This window comes from Rhinatrema bivittatum, chromosome 1, assembly GCF_901001135.1.
Source record: "Rhinatrema bivittatum chromosome 1, aRhiBiv1.1, whole genome shotgun sequence".
NCBI classification, from domain to species: domain Eukaryota; kingdom Metazoa; phylum Chordata; class Amphibia; order Gymnophiona; family Rhinatrematidae; genus Rhinatrema; species Rhinatrema bivittatum.
Window position 1 is genome coordinate 18,178,425 of NC_042615.1, and position 20,216 is coordinate 18,198,640.

The window sequence follows — 20,216 nt, forward strand, 5'->3', positions numbered from 1 at the left end:
TCTTGATTCATTTGAACCCATCTCAACCAAAGAGATCCAGTCACTTTTAAAGAAAATGAAGCCCTTCTCTCATGCTGCAGACCATATCCCTACCAAACTTCTCATGACTATCTTGGACTCCATCTCTCAAACGTTGATGGACATCATAAACTGCTCTTTGTCTCAAGGCTTTTACCCAGACGATCTCAAACTGGCTTCTCTCAAACCACTTCTAAAGAAGCCAAACTTAGACCCCGCTGACCCGAACAACTTCCGACCGATCGCCAACCTACCACTCATAGCTAAGATCATGGAAAAACTAGTTAACATTCAAATCTCAGACTACATCGAAGATAACAAACTCCTCTTCCCTTCCCAATACAGGTTCCGCAAAGCTTCCAGTACAGAATCGCTCCTCGTATCGCTGACAGACTACCTTATTTTGGGTCTCGACAAAGGACAATCTTTCCTACTGATTCTGTTAGACCTCTCGGCAGCTTTCGATACCGTTAACCACGCCATCCTCATAAACCAACTCTCAACTATTGGAATAACAGGTACAGCTCTAGCCTGGTTCAAAACTTTCCTCAACAATAGAGGCTACAAAGTGAAAATCCACAACAAAGAATCTCCCCGCCATGACGCTCCTGTAGGAGTCCCACAGGGATCCTCCTTATCACCCACCCTGTTCAATATTTACCTACTTCCGCTGTGCCAGCTTCTAATCGACCTAAAACTCAAACACTTTGTCTATGCTGACGATGTCCAGATAGTGATCCCTCTTAAAGAATCCCTTGTCAAAACTCTCGAATATTGGGAATCCTGCCTCTTAAAAATCAATGACCTGCTCGCCAGCCTAAACCTTGTTTTAAACGCCACCAAAACTGAACTCATGCTAATTTCTCCAGAAAACAACAACAACTCCAGCACCCCTCCAAGCAACCCATTCTCCTCCCAAGTCAGAGACTTAGGAGCTATAATTGATAACAAGATGAATTTGAAAGCATTTGTCAACCGCACTACCAAGGACTGTTTCCACAAACTCCAAGTGCTGAAAAGGATAAAACCGCTTTTCCATTTTCAATGCTTTAGAACAATACTACAAGCAATAATCTTCGCAAAGTTAGATTACTGTAACGCTATCCTACTAGGTCTCCCATCTTCGTACACCAAACCTCTACAGATGGTCCAAAATGCAGCAGCAAGAATCCTTACCAACACCAGAAGAAGAGACCACATCTCCCCCATCTTAAAAAATCTTCACTGGCTCCCTATTCACTTCAGAATCATCTTCAAGTCCATCACCATCATTTATAAGACCATCCACCACCTTACATCACTTGACCTTCAATACCCGCTCAGCCAACACAACTCCCTAAGACCAACCAGAGAAGCATACAGAGGATCCCTCCAGGTACCTAATACGAAATTCACGCGGCATATAACCTTAAGAGAACGGGCTTTCTCGACAGCTAGACCATCACTCTGGAACTCCATCCCCACGAATCTTCGCCAGGAGCCTTGCCTCCCAAAATTCCGAAAAAGACTTAAAACGTGGCTATTTAAACAAGCCTTCCCAGACCCCTCCTAAATCTCACCTCATCTACTCAAAGAATGTAGCCACACTGGTTCTGTAAACAATTATTTATGATGTTAATTTACTACTGTTTTTCTCTCTTCTCCCAGTTCCATTACACTTGTTCATTGTAACTGCAATTCCTCTGCACTAGTTCCAGTTTTATTGTATTCTGCACACCTTGTTCAAATGTAAACCGACATGATGTGATCTTATCATGAATGCCGGTATATAAAAAACCTAAATAAATAAAAAATAAAACTTAAACCCCCTCTACGGCCACCAGTTACCGAATGGGACCTAAACGTAGTACTTACAAGACTCATGCATTTCCAGTTTGAGCCTTTGCACTCCTGTGATGTTAAATTTCTTACATGGAAAGTTCTTTTCCTAGTAGCCATTACATCTGCTCAAAGGGTCAGTGAGTTACACACCCTTGTCACATACTCACCCTATACAAGGTTCCTCCATGACCGAGTGGTCCTTCATACTCACCCTAAATTCCTTTCCAAGGTGGTAACTGATTTTCACCTGAATCATTCTATAGTCTTGCCCACCTTTTTCACAAGGCCTCACTCTCACCAGGGCAAGAGAGTTTTACACACCTTGGACTGTAAACATGCACTTGCATTTTACCTAGACTGCACTGCAGTCCATAGGAAATCCACCCAACTCTTTGTTTCTTTCGATAAAAACGAACCGGGAGTTGCAGTGGGCAAACAAACTCTCTGCAACTGGCTAGCAGACTGTATCGAATTATGCTATGAGAAAGTAGGCCCTCCCCTTCAGGTATGAGTGATGGCGCACTCAGTAAGAGCCATGGCAACGTCAGTAGCACACTATCGTTCAGTACCAATTGCTGAGATTTGTAAAGCTGCAATATGGAGCTCTCTCCACACATTTGCAGCACATTACTGCCTGGACAAGAAAGGACGTCAAGACTCTGCCTTTGGCCAATCTGTCTTGAAAAACTTATTTCCAGTATAAACCCAACTCCTTCCACATCCATCTGCTGTGATTTTCAGGCTGCCTCATTTTTACCAACCTTACACCAGTTGTGCCTGTTGTACAAGTTGTGTGCTGTTGATCCAAATAATTATGAGTCAACCTGTAGCTTGCTAATCACACATATCTGAGGACTACCATCCTGCTTGTCTGGGGAGAAAGCAGAGTTGCTTACCTGTAACAGGTGTTCTCCCAGGACAGCAGGATGTAGTCCTCACGAAACCCACCCACCACCCCGTGGAGTTGGGTCCGAAACCGCTTTATTATTTTATTTTTTCGCTTTCACCTTTTGCTACAAACGAGACTGAAGGGAGACCCCTATGGCCACAGGGATTATGGCATGCTGAGCATGCTGTGTGCCAGTCAAAGTTCTAGAAACTTTGACAAAAGTATTACGTGACAGGGCTCCGTCTGATGACATCACCCATATGTGAGGACTACAACCTGCTGTCGTAGGAGAACACCTGTTACAGGTAAGCAACTCTGCTTTCCTTCAGTCCAACAACTAGATGTGCTCTCTGGACCTCAAGGATGCTTATTCCCACATTCCATGCACTGCTCCTCATGGCGGTACCTGCACTTCCAGTCCAAAAGGCAACACTACCAATACAAGGTGCTCCCCTTTGGCCTGTTTTCTGCCCCCAGAGTGTTCACCAAATGTTTTGCAGTGGTGGTGGCTCACTTCTGACGAAAGGGGATCCAACTTTTTCTGTACCTGGACAATTGGTTACTAGTAGCCTTGGACACCCTGACCCTCCAGAAGCATCTAAGGGAATCAATCGACTCTCTTTAGAGACTGGAGCTAGTGATAAATTACGAAAAGTTCAACCTCCAGCCCACACAAATCCTACAGTTCATAAGGGCAAAGATCGACACGCTGTCCAGCAGAGTGTACCTGCCCAGTGAGTGGGCAGATACCCTATTCACATTGGCCAGATGATTACAGGCCACTCAGAGACCTTCTGCCCACCAAATCCTCATGATTCTAGGACACATGGCAACGATCTACATGGTTCCATATACCAGACTACACATGCATTGACTGCAGTGGGGTCTCAAAGTGCAGTGGACTCAATACCAGCAACCCTTGTCGGACATAGTCTGCCTCGCTCAAGCCATGTGCAGGGACATAGCTTAGTGGCTGCGTCTGCGAATGCTCATGACAGGTGCCTTATTCCAGATCCCAGCTCACAAAGTAATCCTCACCACGGATGCTTCGCACTTGGGATGGGGAGCCCACATAGGACATCTGCAAATGCAAGGCCTATGATCCCCTTCGGAGAGAGCCCAGCAGATAAACCTCCTGGAGCTGTGGGCAATTCGGAACGCCCTTCTAATGTTCATGAATCAGGTTCGGGGAAGAATTCATGGTTCACACGAACAACCAAGTGGCCATGTTTTACGTAAACAAAGAAGGAGGGTCCAGTTCATAGAAGCGATAACCATTCTGGATTGGGCGGTCCGGCACTTGATCATGTTGCAAGCCACCTTTCTCCTGGGGGTGTCAAATGTGTAAGCGGACTGTCTAAGCAAGATCTTTCATCCACACGAGTGGTCGCTGAACCAAAAGGTGGCAGATGACATCTTTGCCCAGTGGGTACCCCAACCATGGACTTATTTGCCACGGTGCACAACAGAAAGTTGGAAAAGATGTAAATGATAAATTAACAAATGTCTCATGTTTTGGTGATAATCTGCAGATAAAGTTAAAGAAACTGTCAATACATAAAGGAACACTGCTCCACTTTTCAGACATTAACAGCAGTGACTTCAGATCCACTTAAATCTCAAAGGAGACAATATTTATTTATTTAATTTACGCTTTTATATACCGACATTCGTTTGACACATCACATCGGTTTACAGTAAACATATGAAGGATGAAAGAAAATTACATAATAACAAATTGAGTAACTGTGCATAAACAATAATAATATCGACTACTATGTAGTTCGAAGGGCGAGAAAGAGGGTAGGAACACTAGCGACCAGAAGTGGAGAGGAACAGATAACTATAAATATTGTGACTGATATGTGCAGGGAGAATAACAATTTCAGGAACATGCTTGGGGGGGGGGGAGGAGTTTGTGTGTTTGAGAGGGGGTGTGAGGGGGAGTTATTGGTAAGCTTAAAGAGCCAGGTTTTAAATTTTTTTTTTTGAAGCTTTGAGTGTTGCGTTCAAGCCTTAAGTCGAGTGGCATTGAGTTCCAAATGGTATAGGTGAAGGTCCAGTTGGGTCTTCCTCACCTGTACTGCCTCCCTACGACGAGGACCAACAGGGACCCGCTCCTGATGGTAGCAACAACCTTGTCTTGGCTCAAGGGTCCACCGTCACAACATATGTGAATTATGTGAGGTGGAGAGGAAAGCAGACTCAATCACAAACCTATAGGAGACAGTATTACTACTCATGTAGAAGATATCAGCCTTATCAGAGGCAAAGTGCCTAGCAACAACAGTTAAAATTCAGATCTAATATAAGAGATAGAGCTCAACCAAAATCTTCTCAACAGTCATCACAAAAATCAACTCCTAATTTTTGATACAGGACTATTTAATCCTTCACTTCCCTCAAAGCTCTTCCAGTAAGGGGGAATGCTTCAGTAATCCTACCCACAATGGTTTGTCATCATCACAAACTGTTAGGTTCTAAACACAATTCACATGGGATATTGTCTAAACTTTCAAGGTTCACTATCTCCTGCTGTGCCTTTCCTCATTAAATCTCCTTGGATCAACTTTGGATCCTGAAGGAAGAGCTAATCTCCCTACTTTCAGTTTATGCACTAGAACCAGTCCGGACACTAGAATTCATAGAGGCATACTTAGACACACAGAAAGAGAGAGCCTGCTTTCCTCTCCAACTCACATAATTCACATATTAGGTTGTGAAGGTGGACCCTTGAGCCGAGACGAGGTTGTTGCTACCATCAGGAGTGGGCCCTGTTGGTCCTCGTCGTCGGGAGGTGGTACCGGCGAGGAAGACCCAACTGGATCTTCACCTATACCAGCCCTCATTCCCTGCAGGTTGAGCCCTTGGGTACCGAGGCCAGCAGGACTTAGGCGCGGGTCTCTCAAGGCGTGGAACCAGAAGTTGAAGCTGAAGCAGAGTCAGATGAGCCAGGGGTTGAGGCAGGCAGCGGACAAGTGGAACCAGGGACAGGCCAAAGGTCGGGACAGGCAGTGAACAAGCAGAGTTGAGAGGTCAAGCAAGAGTCAAGGCAGGCGGAGGTCAAGCGGAGTCAGGCAAGCAGGGTCAGAACCAGAAGATCAATCCATAGGGACGGGGAGCAAGACGGAGACTGGAGACTAGGAACAGGAACGCTGGAACCAGGAACAGGAAACAAAGTAGGAACGCTGGAAGCAAGACAGGGATCAGGAACGCAGACAACTCGCACTCACGAATGAGCAGAACCCGTTGCTGGGACGAAGTGGTGTAGCAAGGCAGGGTGTATATACCCACTCTGCCTGACGTCATCATCGTGGGCTGCGGGGAACTTTCCCGCCGTTAGCCCTTTAAATTTGTTGCAGAGGCGCGCGCACGCGCCTAGGGAGCCAGTCGCAGAGCTCGGCGTCGGCTGCGTGTGAGGGCACCATGTGAGTGGGCCACTGCCGCAGCGGTTGGCGTTGGCGGCGGGAGGCGAGGGGGGAAGCAGGAACGGGCCTCCTGCCTCCCAGGTGAGGGGACCCGGCCTCAGTCTCATGCGGCCGGGGATCCTAACATATTATATAACTGGCCATTAACATCAGCCAGGATTTTCATGGAATTGTTGGGACACATGACAGCCACAGTCCATGTTACACCCTTTGCTCATCTGCACATGAGGAGGACTGAATGCACCTGTTGGAGCCAACATTTTACAGATAATGCCCCACAAAATATGTCTCTCACTTGAAGTATTGCACTCAACTATTCAATTTCCTATTGTTGTGGCACTGTTGCTGCAGTAGCGTGGTGGATACCATTTGCGGAGTGGATGGCATGATGAGACTATGGGCTAGACTTGGGTGTTTTGGTGAGGCTGGAGCAAGGCAGGCTGTACAGACTAGGCTGGAACTCAGGAACGGAGTGCAGACTGGACTGGAACACAGGAACAGACTGGAGCTGCGTGGAGGTAAGAGTGAACTGGAACAGACTGCGGGTAAGCATGGAACTGGAACAAAGGCTAGGGCACGGACAGACTAAGACTAAGGCAAGGACACTATGGAACATGGAACATAAAACCCGAAGGCAAACAATGCAGAAAGGCCCTAAAGGGCAAGGCAAGGAAAAGCCTAGTGTCAGGAAGAGACCTAGGGAGGCCTCAGGACTAGGCCAGAAGTCTGGCATCAGAGAAGGCCTAGTATCAGGAAGAGACCTGGGGAGGCCTCAGGGCTATGCCAGAGATCAGAAGTTAGAGAAGGCCTAGTATCAGGAAGAGACCTGGGGAGGCCTCAGGGCTATGCCAGAGATCAGAAGTTAGAGAAGGCCTAGTATCAGGAAGAGACCTGGGGAGGCCTCAGGGCTATGCCAGAGATCAGAAGTTAGAGAAGGCCTAGTATCAGGAAGATACCTAGGAAGGCTCAGGGTTAGGCCATACAGAGCTGAAGGCCAGGAGGCCACAAGACAGACAGGAGTCAGAAGGCCCAGAGGCCACAAGGACAGACAAGGAAAGGCCAGGAACGGCTGCAAGGCAGACGTGGCTAGAGCAAAGAGCAAAATAGCACTCGATGCTAGTTTCCGGTGATGTCATTGATCTGGTAGGAAGCACGCCTCCAAACTTCCTTGGATCTCACAAAGATCTTAGTTTATTTTGCCATATTTTAAAAGCTGTGCTGCAACTTTCTTCTAAAGTTATGGCAGCCAGAAAACTGCTCATGTCTTACTGCACTCAGTAGTACAAAAAAGGCATAAAAGTTTCACTGCAGTTTCCAGGACGGCTAAGGATCTTTTACAATGGCAAGACTAAAATGTTTGCCACCAGTAAAGAGGCACAGAGCTTCCTGATGCAGATAGCAAGCTGACTACTTAAACCAGTTTTAAATAAAGCTTCCAAGGAACTGAAAGCTTAGCTGAAACATTCGCAAGAAAATTCCAGACTGACAGTTAAGAACATAAGAACATAAGAAAATGCCATACTGGGTCAGACCAAGGGTCCATCAAGCCCAGCATCCTGTTTCCAACAGTGGCCAATCCAGGCCATAAGAACCTGGCAAGTACCCAAAAACTAAGTCTATTCCATGTAACCATTGCTAATGGCAGTGGCTATTCTCTAAGTGAACCTAATAGCAGGTAATGGACTTCTCCTCCAAGAACTTATCCAATCCTTTTTTAAACACAGCTATACTACCTGCACGAACCACATTCTCTGGCAACAAATTCCAGAGTTTAATTGTGCGTTGAGTAAAAAAGAGTTCGTTTATGGGCACACTTTTAAAGATATGCAAATCCCTATACTTCACACATTATCTTAATTTGGGGCAAGCACTTTGTCATTGGGTGGCCTTCCTTGGAAAATGCATAAATTCTCACTATGTTGTCCTTATAAAGTCAGTGCTTTGGAGTGGAAGGAACAACAACTCAATCAGAGAGTATAAGGCTGGAAGAGAAAAAAAAAGGGTGAAGTTGTGTGAGGTATCCGAAGGCTTGCGCCATATCTTTTTGAACAACAGTGCAAAGAAGTTTGGTATTGGTTAATTCATCTTTGACAGTTCTTTGCGGGATCCGGGAGGTCTTCAAGATTTTGAGGAAGAGAGAGTTCGGCATCAGAAAGAATCCATTTCAGAGATGCAATCAGCTTCTCTTCCAGGGTCACGGAAAAGGAAAACAAATTTTTGGATTGTGGTGTTGGGTGTGGGTTACTCAATTGAAGATTAAGTGAAACACAGTAAGGGTGGTAATGATTGGGAATGAATGTGTGTGAATTTGTATGCTGTTTGGATGGTCGATGAAGCAAAATTTTCATTTTGTTATTATGGCTACATTACAATGTTTATAAACCTGGGAAAAGTTACTAGTGTGTGGGGGACCTGAGCTGGGGTGGCCCGCCACTAACAAAGGAAGTAAAATCGATGACACAATATGTTCAGTAACATTATAGTCACAAACTGATGTGGTACAAATTTAGTTTTGTTCGCTTAAGGGCTACGTGCGTATCTCCCGGTATGCACATTGTAAGGGCTACCTGATAAAGGGGCGGGCTAGGGGCTGGAGCATGGGTGGGCCAGGACAATGCCATTAGGCACTGACCCGCTGAAGTGTGCACCGGGATCCAACCAGCCCGCACAACCTGCTGCTGCTCCAGAGAGCAGGTAAGTTGTAAAACAAAAAAAAAGTAGGGTAGTTAGCGAGGTTTTAGGGGTCGGGGCTAGTAGGGGAAAAGGGAGGCAGGTTAGGTGGAGAGGTAGGAAGTTCCCTCCCAGTCCGCTTCTTTACTGGAGTGGACTGGGAGGAAACAGGGAATAGGGCCTATTGCATTGTCACACGCATCTACTGAAATCCCTGTCACTTATGTGCGTGATTTGGCACTTGCATGCACATGCGCACACCGATATAAAATTATGCACGTGGGTAGGGGATTTTATAACATGCGCGTGTTGATGCGAGCATGTTAAAATCGCCAAGTTCATGTGCGTGTGCCGGCAACCACGTGCACATAGACACCCGTGTGCGGGTTTGAAAGTTATTGTCTTAATGTAGATGGGCTGCATTCACCCATAAAGCCTCTTTCACATCAAGACAAAGGGGGGGGGGGGTATCCATATTAATAAACAACTTCCTTTTCAATTTGAGCGTCATTTTGGGTAATCTGGAGGGTCTGTTTCAATATTGTTCTGAGTACTGTGTACAATGTTAAAGTGATGTTGGTAAATGTATACACCCCCAATATGGGGTAGATTTTCAAAGGGTTACGCATGTAACCCCGAAAACCTGCTCCTGCGGGCTTGGCGACACGAGCAAGCCCCGGGACGCGCGTATGTCCCAGGGCTTTGAAAAAGGGGCGGGGTCATGGGCGGGGCACCGGTCCGGGGGAGCTCTCTCCCTCTGTAGGATTTAAGGTAGACCAGGCATCTAACCTGTTCCTGCATAGGCAAAAAGAGGGGGAAACAGGGCATCTTAACACAGTCCCCCTCTTACATCTCGTATCACATAATCTATTGAAAAACAATTTAACTGTATGAATTGATGATGATTATCAATGTACTGTGACACAATAGGTGATTCAGGCCTTTGTTTTTTAAACAGCTCTTGTGCTCAGCAATTTGTGTATTTAGACTTCTTATTGTTTTCCCTACTTAATACAAAGGACAGAAACAAGCAATAATATAGATGACATAGTCCATAGCACAAGTAATGACTTTGGTTGTTCTTGTTTTATTGTTTGTATATCTTGTACAACTTTCCAAAAGTCCCCCTTTTCAACTGGGGGACCGTTCCTTTATTGTTAACTCAAAACAAAGGAACGCTGTATCATCCCAACTTTCCAGCCCTCAACCTAAGAGCTTGGTTGTTGAGTGCTCAGTAATCATGGATCTCGCTTTGCCCAGAGATATTGAAGACATTTCGGTTTCATCTAGAAAGCGTTCAACGTGGAAAAACTATGCCTTCACATATGACAAATATTTCAAGTGGTGCCAGCAGAACTCTTTGGACTGTTTTCTTGTGAGCCCAAACATTTACTAATGTATTTGCTCCTCCTTTCTAACTTAGGACTCACCACATCTTCTGTCCAAGTACATCTCAGCATTATAACAGCTTACAATGTTCTGGTGGACAGTAAACCGATTTCTACGTATCTGCTGATATCTAGATTCATGAAAGGTATATGGCATGTTGTTCTTTCGTAACTAATGAAACTGCCTTTTGAGTCATTGGAATCTGCTTCTTTTAAGTATTTGACATAGAAAGTAGTATTCCTTGTTGCGGTGACTTTAGCTAGAAGAGTCAGTGAACTCCAAGCTCTTGTTCACTATCCATCTTACATGCAATTCTTCCACAACAGTGTGGTCCTTCGTATTCTCCTGAAGTTCTTTCCGAAGGTTTTCTTGACTTTCCATAATCAATCTATTGTATTACCTTCTTTCTCTTCAAGACTGAATATACATGAAAATGAGAAAACTCTTTATACTTTGGGCTATAAGAGAGCCCTGGCCTACTAGAAAAAGAACTCAGCCACATCATCAAGATTCGCAACTGTTTGTGTCATTCAACCGTAACCAACTTGGCGAAACAATTGCCAAACATACATTGTCTAACTAGATAGCAGATTACATTCGACACTGCTAGACCTTAAGAGCTTACAGATCACAGGCTCTGTCTAAGCTCATCAAGTGAGTGCTATGGCCTTGTCCGTTGCTCATATGAGAGAAGTGCTCCTCAAGGAAATTTGCAAACCTGCAACCCAGTCATTTGTTCACATCTTTATCTCCCATTACTGTCTGGACAACTTCTCAAGGACTGCTAGTAAATTTGAACAGGTAGTATTGCATAACCTGTTCTCACAGTAGTCTACTCTCCACAGTGGAGTCCGGATTGCTTACTTAGTAAAACTCTGCTGCAACTCTCAGTTTGAGACTAATGGCTAATGCAGTCCATTTATTGATGGAAAAGCAAGTTTTCTTACTGAACTCTGTTTTCCATAGATAGCAGGAAGAATTAGTCATGGAATGCCCACCGTGCCACCAAAATGATAAAGGGCATGCATTCTAGCTCTACTAGCTAGGAGAGACGTGTCCATTCAGTACTGCTAGATAACGTCCCCCGCACGTAATGCTAATTCATCCTGCTATCTGTGGAAAGCACCATTTACAGTAAGCAAACTTGCTTTATGTATACTTTTATTCAATTTATCACCCGCCTTTCTAATGTTAATTCGAAGTGAAGAACTGCATATTGATGGCATTTTGTGTTTAACTTTGCAGAAATCAATCTATAAAACAAACATTGATGTCATCAACTTAGGCAAATTTGCATGTGAAACTTTCATTCGTAGTCAAACTGAAATAGTCTGGTCATTTATGTCCATTTTTGTGTGTAATTCTTTAAAATATCATGTTTTAGGTATGGTATCTAAATGAAGAGAAGCATTTAGCAATCGAGCAAGTTACAGGAATGCTGTTGACTAAACTTAAGGAGACTTCAGAAAATGCCCTGAAAAAACCTGTGACAGACTGTGTGATCGCTGTAAGTTGCCTTACTTGTTTATTATGATAGTTTTGAGAGACTAAGAATAGATGTAAAGCTGCAGAGTACTGTAGCTTACAAAACTTAAATATCTTATATAAAAGACTCCCTAAATTGTTGTAAGAGGTTAAAATCTGCATGTAACATGCTTAAAGCTGATCTAGAGCAATGCATGTCTTTCCTTTACTTTGGTAAAGGAAAGACATGCATTGGTAAAATGTATCTGTATAAAATATAAAAGTCAGATGCTGTATTTGGCCTAAATTTTTTCCTTGCCATCAGTACAGTAACAGAAAACATCCAATTTCAAGGAAAAAGTGTACATGAAAATAATTGCTTTGCATTTATAATGTATTTATTGTAGTCTATAATTAATCTGAAAACAATGAGGTCCATTTGTAGTGCTATTTAACCGATTAAGTTATGACATATCTAGCTAAATGGTGTCAGTTGAACATGTTCCTGGGATTAGTGGCCGCCAGACAACTACTTATCCTGCTAAATAGTTAGCCAAGTGGTGGGCAAGGCAATGGTATAACTGGAAAGAGCGGCATTAACTGGAGAAGTGATTTGGCTAAATCCAGTATTCAATTAGACAGATCTGGCTAAGTGTGGTCATCCTGTAGACTTGTCCTAAAGTTAGTTGGATAGATTTATCTGGCTAACTTTAGGGTTGCTGGGTATATTCAGTGGTTAAGTGTAAAATATTGATAAGATAGGCTAAAAGAGAATTTGAATTAGAAGTTGCCCACAGAGGCAAAAACTCAAAATAAAAGCTTTTTAAAATATATACGAAGCAGGAAGCCTGCGAGGGAGTTGGTTGGACCATTAGATAATTGAGGGTTTAAAGGGGCACTTAGGGAAGAAAAGGCCATCACGGAAAGACTAAATAAATTCTTTGCTTCAGTATTTACCAAGGAGGATGTTGGGGAGATTCCCGTTCCAGAGATGGTTTTCAAGTGTGACAATTCAGATGAACTAACCAAATCACTGTCAACCTGAAAGATATAGTAGGCCAGATTGAGAAACTGAAGAGCAGCAAATCACCTGGACTGGATTGTTTTCTCCCCAAGGTTCTGAAAGAACTCAAAAATGACATTTCAGACCTATTGCAAGTAATTTGTAACTTATTATTAAAATCATCCATTGTACCTGAAGACTGGAAGTTGGTCAATTTAACCTCAGTATATAAAAAGGGCTCCACAGGTGACCTGGGAAACTATAGACCGGCAAGCCTGACTTCAGTGCCAGGAAAAATAATGGAAAATATTATAAAGAATAAAATCACAGAACATATAAATAGACATAATTTAATGGAATATACTGTAGTCAGCATGGATTTACACAATGGAATGCTTCACAAATCTGCTACATTTTTTTGAAGGGGTGAATAAACATGTGGATAAAGGTGAACCAGAAGATCTGCACTGGCTGCCAATTCACTACAGAATCATATATAAGTCCATAACCACTATTTTCAAAGCTATACATCAACACTCTCAGCTCAACCTTCAAATTCCTCTCAAAAAATTTACGTCCAACAGACCAATCAGAGAGTCCTACAGAGAATCCCTACAAGTACCACTCTCCAAATCCATGCGGCACATAACCGCCAGAGACAGGGCTTTCTCCACTGCAGGACTGGAATTCCATCCCACCAGATTTGCGACAGGAACCCTGCCTTCCCACATTTAGGAAAAGACTCAAAACGTGGCTATTCATGAAAGCCTTTCCTGAACTAAACTGAACCTATTCCAATATTAACTAGTCGCTCAGACTTTGCCTTAATCATGGTAATTAATATCCCTACCTCATAAGGGCAATTCATTAATGCTTTAAGCACATTGACTGGCATATATGTTCTCTCTATTTAAACCCCTGCTTCTTTTCTATGCTCCAAGTTGTATTACGCCCTTGTTTTATTGTAACTGCATTCCTTAGCCTTCTCTTGTTTAATGTTTTATTACTACTATTATTATTATTATTATTATTAGGATCAATGTTATTTTTTACCTTTTTGTTCCCTATCCACTTGTTAATTGTAAACCGACATGATGCGATATTTATTGCGAATGCCGGTATAGAAAAACTTAAAATAAATAAATAAATAAATAAATAAATAAGATGTGGTGTATTTGGATTTTCAGAAGGTGTTTGACAAAACCTCTCATAAAAAGCTTCTAAGAAAACTAAAAAGTCATGGGATAGGAGGCAACGTCCTTTTGTGGATTGCAAACTGGTTAAAAGACAGGAAACGGAGATTAGGATTAAATGGTCAGCTTTCACATTGGGAAAAGGTAAACAATGAAGTGCCTCAGAGATCTATACCCGGACCAGTACTTTTAAATATATTTATAAATGATCTGGAAAGAGGTTCAGCAAGTGAGATGATCAAATTTGCAGATGATGCAAAATTATTCAGAGTAGTTAAGTCACAAGCGGATTGTGATAAATTGCAGGAGGACCTTGCAAGACTGGAAGACTGGGCATCCATATAGCAGATGAAATATAATGTGGACAAATGCAAGGTGAATCATATAGGAAAAAATAACTCATGCTGTAGTTATATTTTGTTTTACTTATTTATTTATTTATTTATTTCGAGCTTTTTTATACTGGCATTCATGATACAATCATATCATGCTGGTTTACAGGTAACAGGGGGAGTGATAAACTTTGAACAATAAACCGGTGATGAAAAGCAAAGAAGTAAAAAGTTACAATAAAACAGGGGACGTTGGAACTAGGGGAAGAAGAAGAGAAGAAGGAATCATTTAACCAATAACAATGAGAGGAATAAATTATTTACATAGTGCTGACAGGTATCTTATAGGTGGTTGTAGTCTGTCTAGTGAGAAAGTTAGGAGAGTCAGTTGGGATCAGGAAAGGCTTGTCTAAATAACCATGTCTTAAGCCTTTTTCTGAAAGTTAGTGAGCATGGTTCCTGTCTGAGGTCAGGGGGAATGGCATTCCAAATAAATGGTCCCGCTGTGGAAAAGGCCCGTTCTCTGAATGCTTGATGGTGTATAACTTTTGTTTGGGGAACGTGTAGGGATCCTCTGTATGCTTCTCTGATTGGTCTAGATGAGGACTGTAGTCTGAGCGGGATTTGAAGGCTAAGAGTGGCTTGAGAATAGATGGTTTTATGGATAATGGTGATGGACTTGTGGAGGATTCTGAAGTGTATTGGGAGCCAGTGTAAATATTTGAGAATGGGGGAGATGTGGTCTCTTCTTCTGGTGTTTGTCAGAATTCTGGCGGCCACGTTTTGTTGCATCTGAAGGGGTTTAATAGAAGAAGAAGGGAGGCCTAGCAAGATAGAGTTGCAGTAGTCTAACTTGGAGAATATTATAGCTTGTAGGACAGTTCTGAAATCTTGAACGTGAAGGAGTGGTTTGATTCTTTTCAGTACTTGTAGTTTGTAAATGCCATCCTTGGTAGTACGGTTGATGAATGTTTTTAAACTTAAGTGGTTGTCTATTAGGACTCCTAGGTCTCTTGCTTGAGTGACAAAGATGTTGGATGGAGCACTTTGTGTAGTATTACTGTTTTCCGGTGAAATGAGGAGGAGTTCAGTCTTCGCTGAATTTAAAATCAGGTTTAAACTGGAGAGGAGGAGGTTGATCTCTGTCTGCAGGATTCCCAGTACTCGAGTGTTTTTGTAATTGATTCTTTGATAGGGATCAATATTTGCACGTCGTCGGCATAAAGGAAGTGTTTTAGTTGAAGGTTAGTTAACAGCTGACAAAGAGGAAGTAGGCAGATGTTGAAGAGGGTGGGGGAAAGGGAGGAACTTTGCGGGACTCCTAGTGAGGAATTGCAGTGAGGGGATTCTTTATCGTTTATTTTGACTTTGTACCCTCTGTTACTAAGGAAGGTTTTGAACCAAGTAAATGCCATTATAATACCTTTATATAATGCCTATACCTTTATATACCTTTATATACCCTATACCTTTATATAATGTTAGGTTCCATATTAGGAGTTAACACCCAGGAAAAGGATCTGCGCATCAAAGTTGATATTACATTGAAATCGTTGGCATACTGTGTTGTGGCAGTCAAAAAGCAAATAATATTAGGAATTATTAGGAAGGGAATGGCAAATAAAATGTAGGATGTCATAATGCCTCTGTATCACTCCATGGTTAGACTGCAACTTGAATACTGTGTGTAATTCTGGTCACCGCATCTTAAAAGAGATATAGTTGCACTGGAGAAATTACAGAGAAGGGTGACCAAAATGATAAAAGGCATGCAGCCGGGTCCCTTATGAGGAAAGGCTAAAGTCGTTATGGCTGTTTAGCTTGGGGAAGAGTCGGCTGAGGGGAAAGGGGTATCTTAGAGGTCTACAAAATCATGAAAGTACTTGAACAGGTATATGTGAAACTGTTATTTATTCTTTTGGATAATACAACATAAGAACATAAGAAAATGCCATACTGGGTCAGACCAAGGGTCCATCAAGCCCAGCATCCTGTTTCCAACAGTGGCCAATCCAGGCCATAAGAACCTGGCAAGTACCCAAAAACTAAGTCTATTCCATGTAACCATTGCTAATGGCAGTGGCTATTCTCTAAGTGAACTTAATAGCAGGTAATGGACTTCTCCTCCAAGAACTTATCCAATCCTTTTTTAAACACAGCTATACTAACTGCACGAACCACATTCTCTGGCAACAAATTCCAGAGTTTAATTGTGCATTGAGAAAAAAAGAACTTTCTCCGATTAGTTTTAAATGTGCCCCATGCTAACTTCATCGAGTGTCCCCTAGTCCTTCTACTATCCGAAAGAGTAAATAACCGATTCACATCTACCCGTTCTAGACCTCTCATGATTTTAAACACCTCTATCATATCCCCCCTCAGTCGTCTCTTCTCCAAGCTGAAAAGTCCTAACCTCTTTAGTCTTTCCTCATAGGGGAGTTGTTCCATTCCCCTTATCATTTTGGTAGCCCTTCTCTGTACCTTCTCCATCGCAATTATATCTTTTTTGAGATGCGGCGACCAGAATTGTACACAGTATTCAAGGTGCGGTCTCACCATGGAGCGATACAGAGGCATTATGACATTTTCCGTTTTATTCATCATTCCTTTTCTAATAATTCCCAACATTCTGTTTGCTTTTTTGACTGCCGCAGCACACTGAACGGACGATTTCAATGTGTTATCCACTATGACACCTAGATCTCTTTCTTGGGTTGTAGCACCTAATATGGAACCCAACATCGTGTAATTATAGCATGGGTTATTTTTCCCTATATGCATCACCTTGCACTTATCCACATTAAATTTCATCTGCCATTTGGATGCCCAATTTTCCAGTCTCACAAGGTCTTCCTGCAATTTATCACAATCTGCTTGTGATTTAACTACTCTGCACAATTTTGTGTCATCTGCAAATTTGATTATCTCACTCGTCGTATTTCTTTCCAGATCATTTATAAATATATTGAACAGTAAGGGTCCCAATACAGATCCCTGAGGCACTCCACTGTCCACTCCCTTCCACTGAGAAAATTGCCCATTTAATCCTACTCTCTGTTTCCTGTCTTTTAGCCAGTTTGCAATCCACGAAAGGACATCGCCACCTATCCCATGACTTTTTACTTTTCCTAGAAGCCTCTCATGAGGAACTTTGTCAAACGCCTTCTGAAAATCCAAGTATACTACATCTACCGGTTCACCTTTATCCACATGTTTATTAACTCCTTCAAAAAAGTGAAGCAGATTTGTGAGGCAAGACTTGCCCTGGGTAAAGCCATGCTGACTTTGTTCCATTAAACCATGTCTTTCTATATGTTCTGTGATTTTGATGTTTAGAACACTTTCCACTATTTTTCCTGGCACTGAAGTCAGGCTAACCGGTCTGTAGTTTCCCGGATCGCCCCTGGAGCCCTTTTTAAATATTGGGGTTACATTTGCTATCCTCCAGTCTTCAGGTACAATGGATGATTTTAATGATAAGTTACAAATTTTTACTAATAGGTCTGAAATTTCATTTTTTAGTTCCTTCAGAACTCTGGGGTGTATACCATCCGGTCCAGGTGATTTACTACTCTTCAGTTTGTCAATCAGGCCTACCACATCTTCTAGGTTCACCGTGATTTGATTCAGTCCATCTGAATCATTACCCATGAAAACCTTCTCCATTACGGGTACCTCCCCAACATCCTCTTCAGTAAACACCGAAGCAAAGAAATCATTTAATCTTTCTGCGATGGCCTTATCTTCTCTAAGTGCCCCTTTAACCCCTCGATCATCTAACGGTCCAACTGACTCCCTCACAGGCTTTCTGCTTCGGATATATTAAAAAAGTTTTTACTGTGAGTTTTTGCCTCTACAGCCAACTTCTTTTCAAATTCTCTCTTAGCCTGTCTTATCAATGTCTTACATTTAACTTGCCAATGTTTATGCTTTATCCTATTTTCTTCTGTTGGATCCTTCTTCCAATTTTTGAATGAAGATCTTTTGGCTAAAATAGCTTCTTTCACCTCCCCTTTTAACCATGCCGGTAATCGTTTTGCCTTCTTTCCACCTTTCTTAATGTGTGGAATACATCTGGACTGTGCTTCTAGAATGGTATTTTTTAACAATGACCACGCCTCTTGGACATTTTTTACTTTTGTAGCTGCTCCTTTCAGTTTTTTTCTAACAATTTTTCTCATTTTATCAAAGTTTCCCTTTTGAAAGTTTAGCACGAGAGCCTTGGATTTGCACACTGTTCCTTTTCCAGTCATTAAATCAAATTTGATCATATTATGATCACTATTGCCAAGCGGCCCCACCACCGTTACCTCTCTCACCAATTCCTGTGCTCCACTGAGAATTAGATCTAAAATTGCTCCCTCTCTCGTCGGTTCCTGAACCAATTGCTCCATAAAGCTATCATTTATTCCATCCAGGAACGTTATCTCTCTAGCGTGACCCGATGATACATTTACCCAGTCTATATTGGGGTAATTGAAGTCTCCCATTATTACTGCACTACCAATTTGGTTAGCTTCCCTAATTTCTCTTAGCATTTCACTGTCCATCTCACCATCTTGACCAGGTGGACGGTAGTATACCCCTATCACTGTAGTCTTCCCTGATACACAAGGGATTTCTACCCATAAAGATTCAATTTTGTATTTAGTCTCATGCAGGATGTTTATCCTGTTGGACTCTATGCCATCCCGGACATAAAGCGCCACACCTCCTCCCGACTGCTCCTCTCTGTCATTGCGATATAATTTGTACCCCGGTATAGCACTGTCCCATTGGTTATCCTCTTTCCCCCATGTCTCTGAGATGCCAATTAAGTCTATGTCATCATTTACTGCTATACATTCTAATTCTCCCATCTTACTTCTTAGACTTCTGGCATTAGCATACAAACATTTCAAAGTTTGTTTTTTGATTGTATTTTTATTCTGCTTTTTAATTGATAGGGATAAGTTAGAATTTTTTTAGCTCAGGTGAGTTTTTAGTTACAGGCACTTGGACAACTTTTCTAATTATTGGAACCTCACTGTCGGGATGCCCTAATTCTAATGCATCATTAGTATCCTTTAAAGATACATCTCTCCGAACCATGCGCTGCTGAGCGACTGTCGGCTTTCCCCTTTGTTCTAGTTTAAAAGCTGCTCTATCTCCTTTTTAAAGGTTAGCGCCAGCAGTCTGGTTCCACCCTGGTTAAGGTGGAGCCCATCCCTTCGGAAGAGACTCCCCCTTCCCCAAAAGGTTCCCCAGTTCCTAACAAAACTGAATCCCTCTTCCTTGCACCATCGTCTCATCCACGCATTGAGACTCCGGAGCTCTGCCTGCCTCTGGTGACCTGCGCGTGGAACAGGGAGCATTTCAGAGAATGCTACCCTGGAGGTTCTGGATTTAATCTTTCTACCTAAGAGCCTAAATTTGGCTTCCAGAACCTCCCTCCCACATTTTCCTATGTCGTTGGTGCCCACGTGTACCACGACAGCCGGCTCCTCCCCAGCACTGTCTAAAATCCTATCTAGGTGACGCGTGAGGTCCGCCACCTTCGCACCAGGTAGGCATGTTACCAGGCGATCCTCACGCCCACCCGCCACCCGCCACCCAGCTATCTACATTCCTAATAATCGAATCACCAACTATGACGGCCGACCTAACCCTTCCCTCCTGGGCAGTAGGCCTTGGGGAGATATCCTCAGTGCGAAAGGACAATGCATCACCTAGAGAGCAGGTCCTTGCTACAGGATCCTTTCCTGCTACATCTGGTTGGTGCTCTCCCATCATGAGACCTTCTTCCTCCAAGGCAGCACCAGGGCTGCCAGTCTGAAGTTGGGACTGGACTACTATGTCCCTGAAGGTCTCATCTATATACCTCTCTGTCTCCCTCAGCTCCTCCAGGTCTGCCACTCTAGCCTCCAGAGATCGGACTCGTTCTCTGAGAGCCAGGAGCTCTTTGCATCGCATGCACATGTACAACTTCTCACCGGTGGGTAAAAAATCATACATGTGACACTCGATGCA

At 42.9% G+C, this 20,216-nt stretch overlaps 1 protein-coding gene across 1 annotated transcript in view; it reads left to right on the forward strand.

The window, feature by feature from the left end:
* The window catches only part of HSPA4L (heat shock protein family A (Hsp70) member 4 like), a 626,705-nt gene that overhangs the window by 115,752 nt on the left and 490,737 nt on the right, over positions 1-20,216 (forward strand). The window contains exon 4 of the mRNA XM_029590014.1: positions 11,600-11,722. Within this exon, the coding sequence (XP_029445874.1) occupies positions 11,600-11,722 (123 nt within the window). The remainder of the gene's footprint in view (positions 1-11,599; positions 11,723-20,216) is intronic.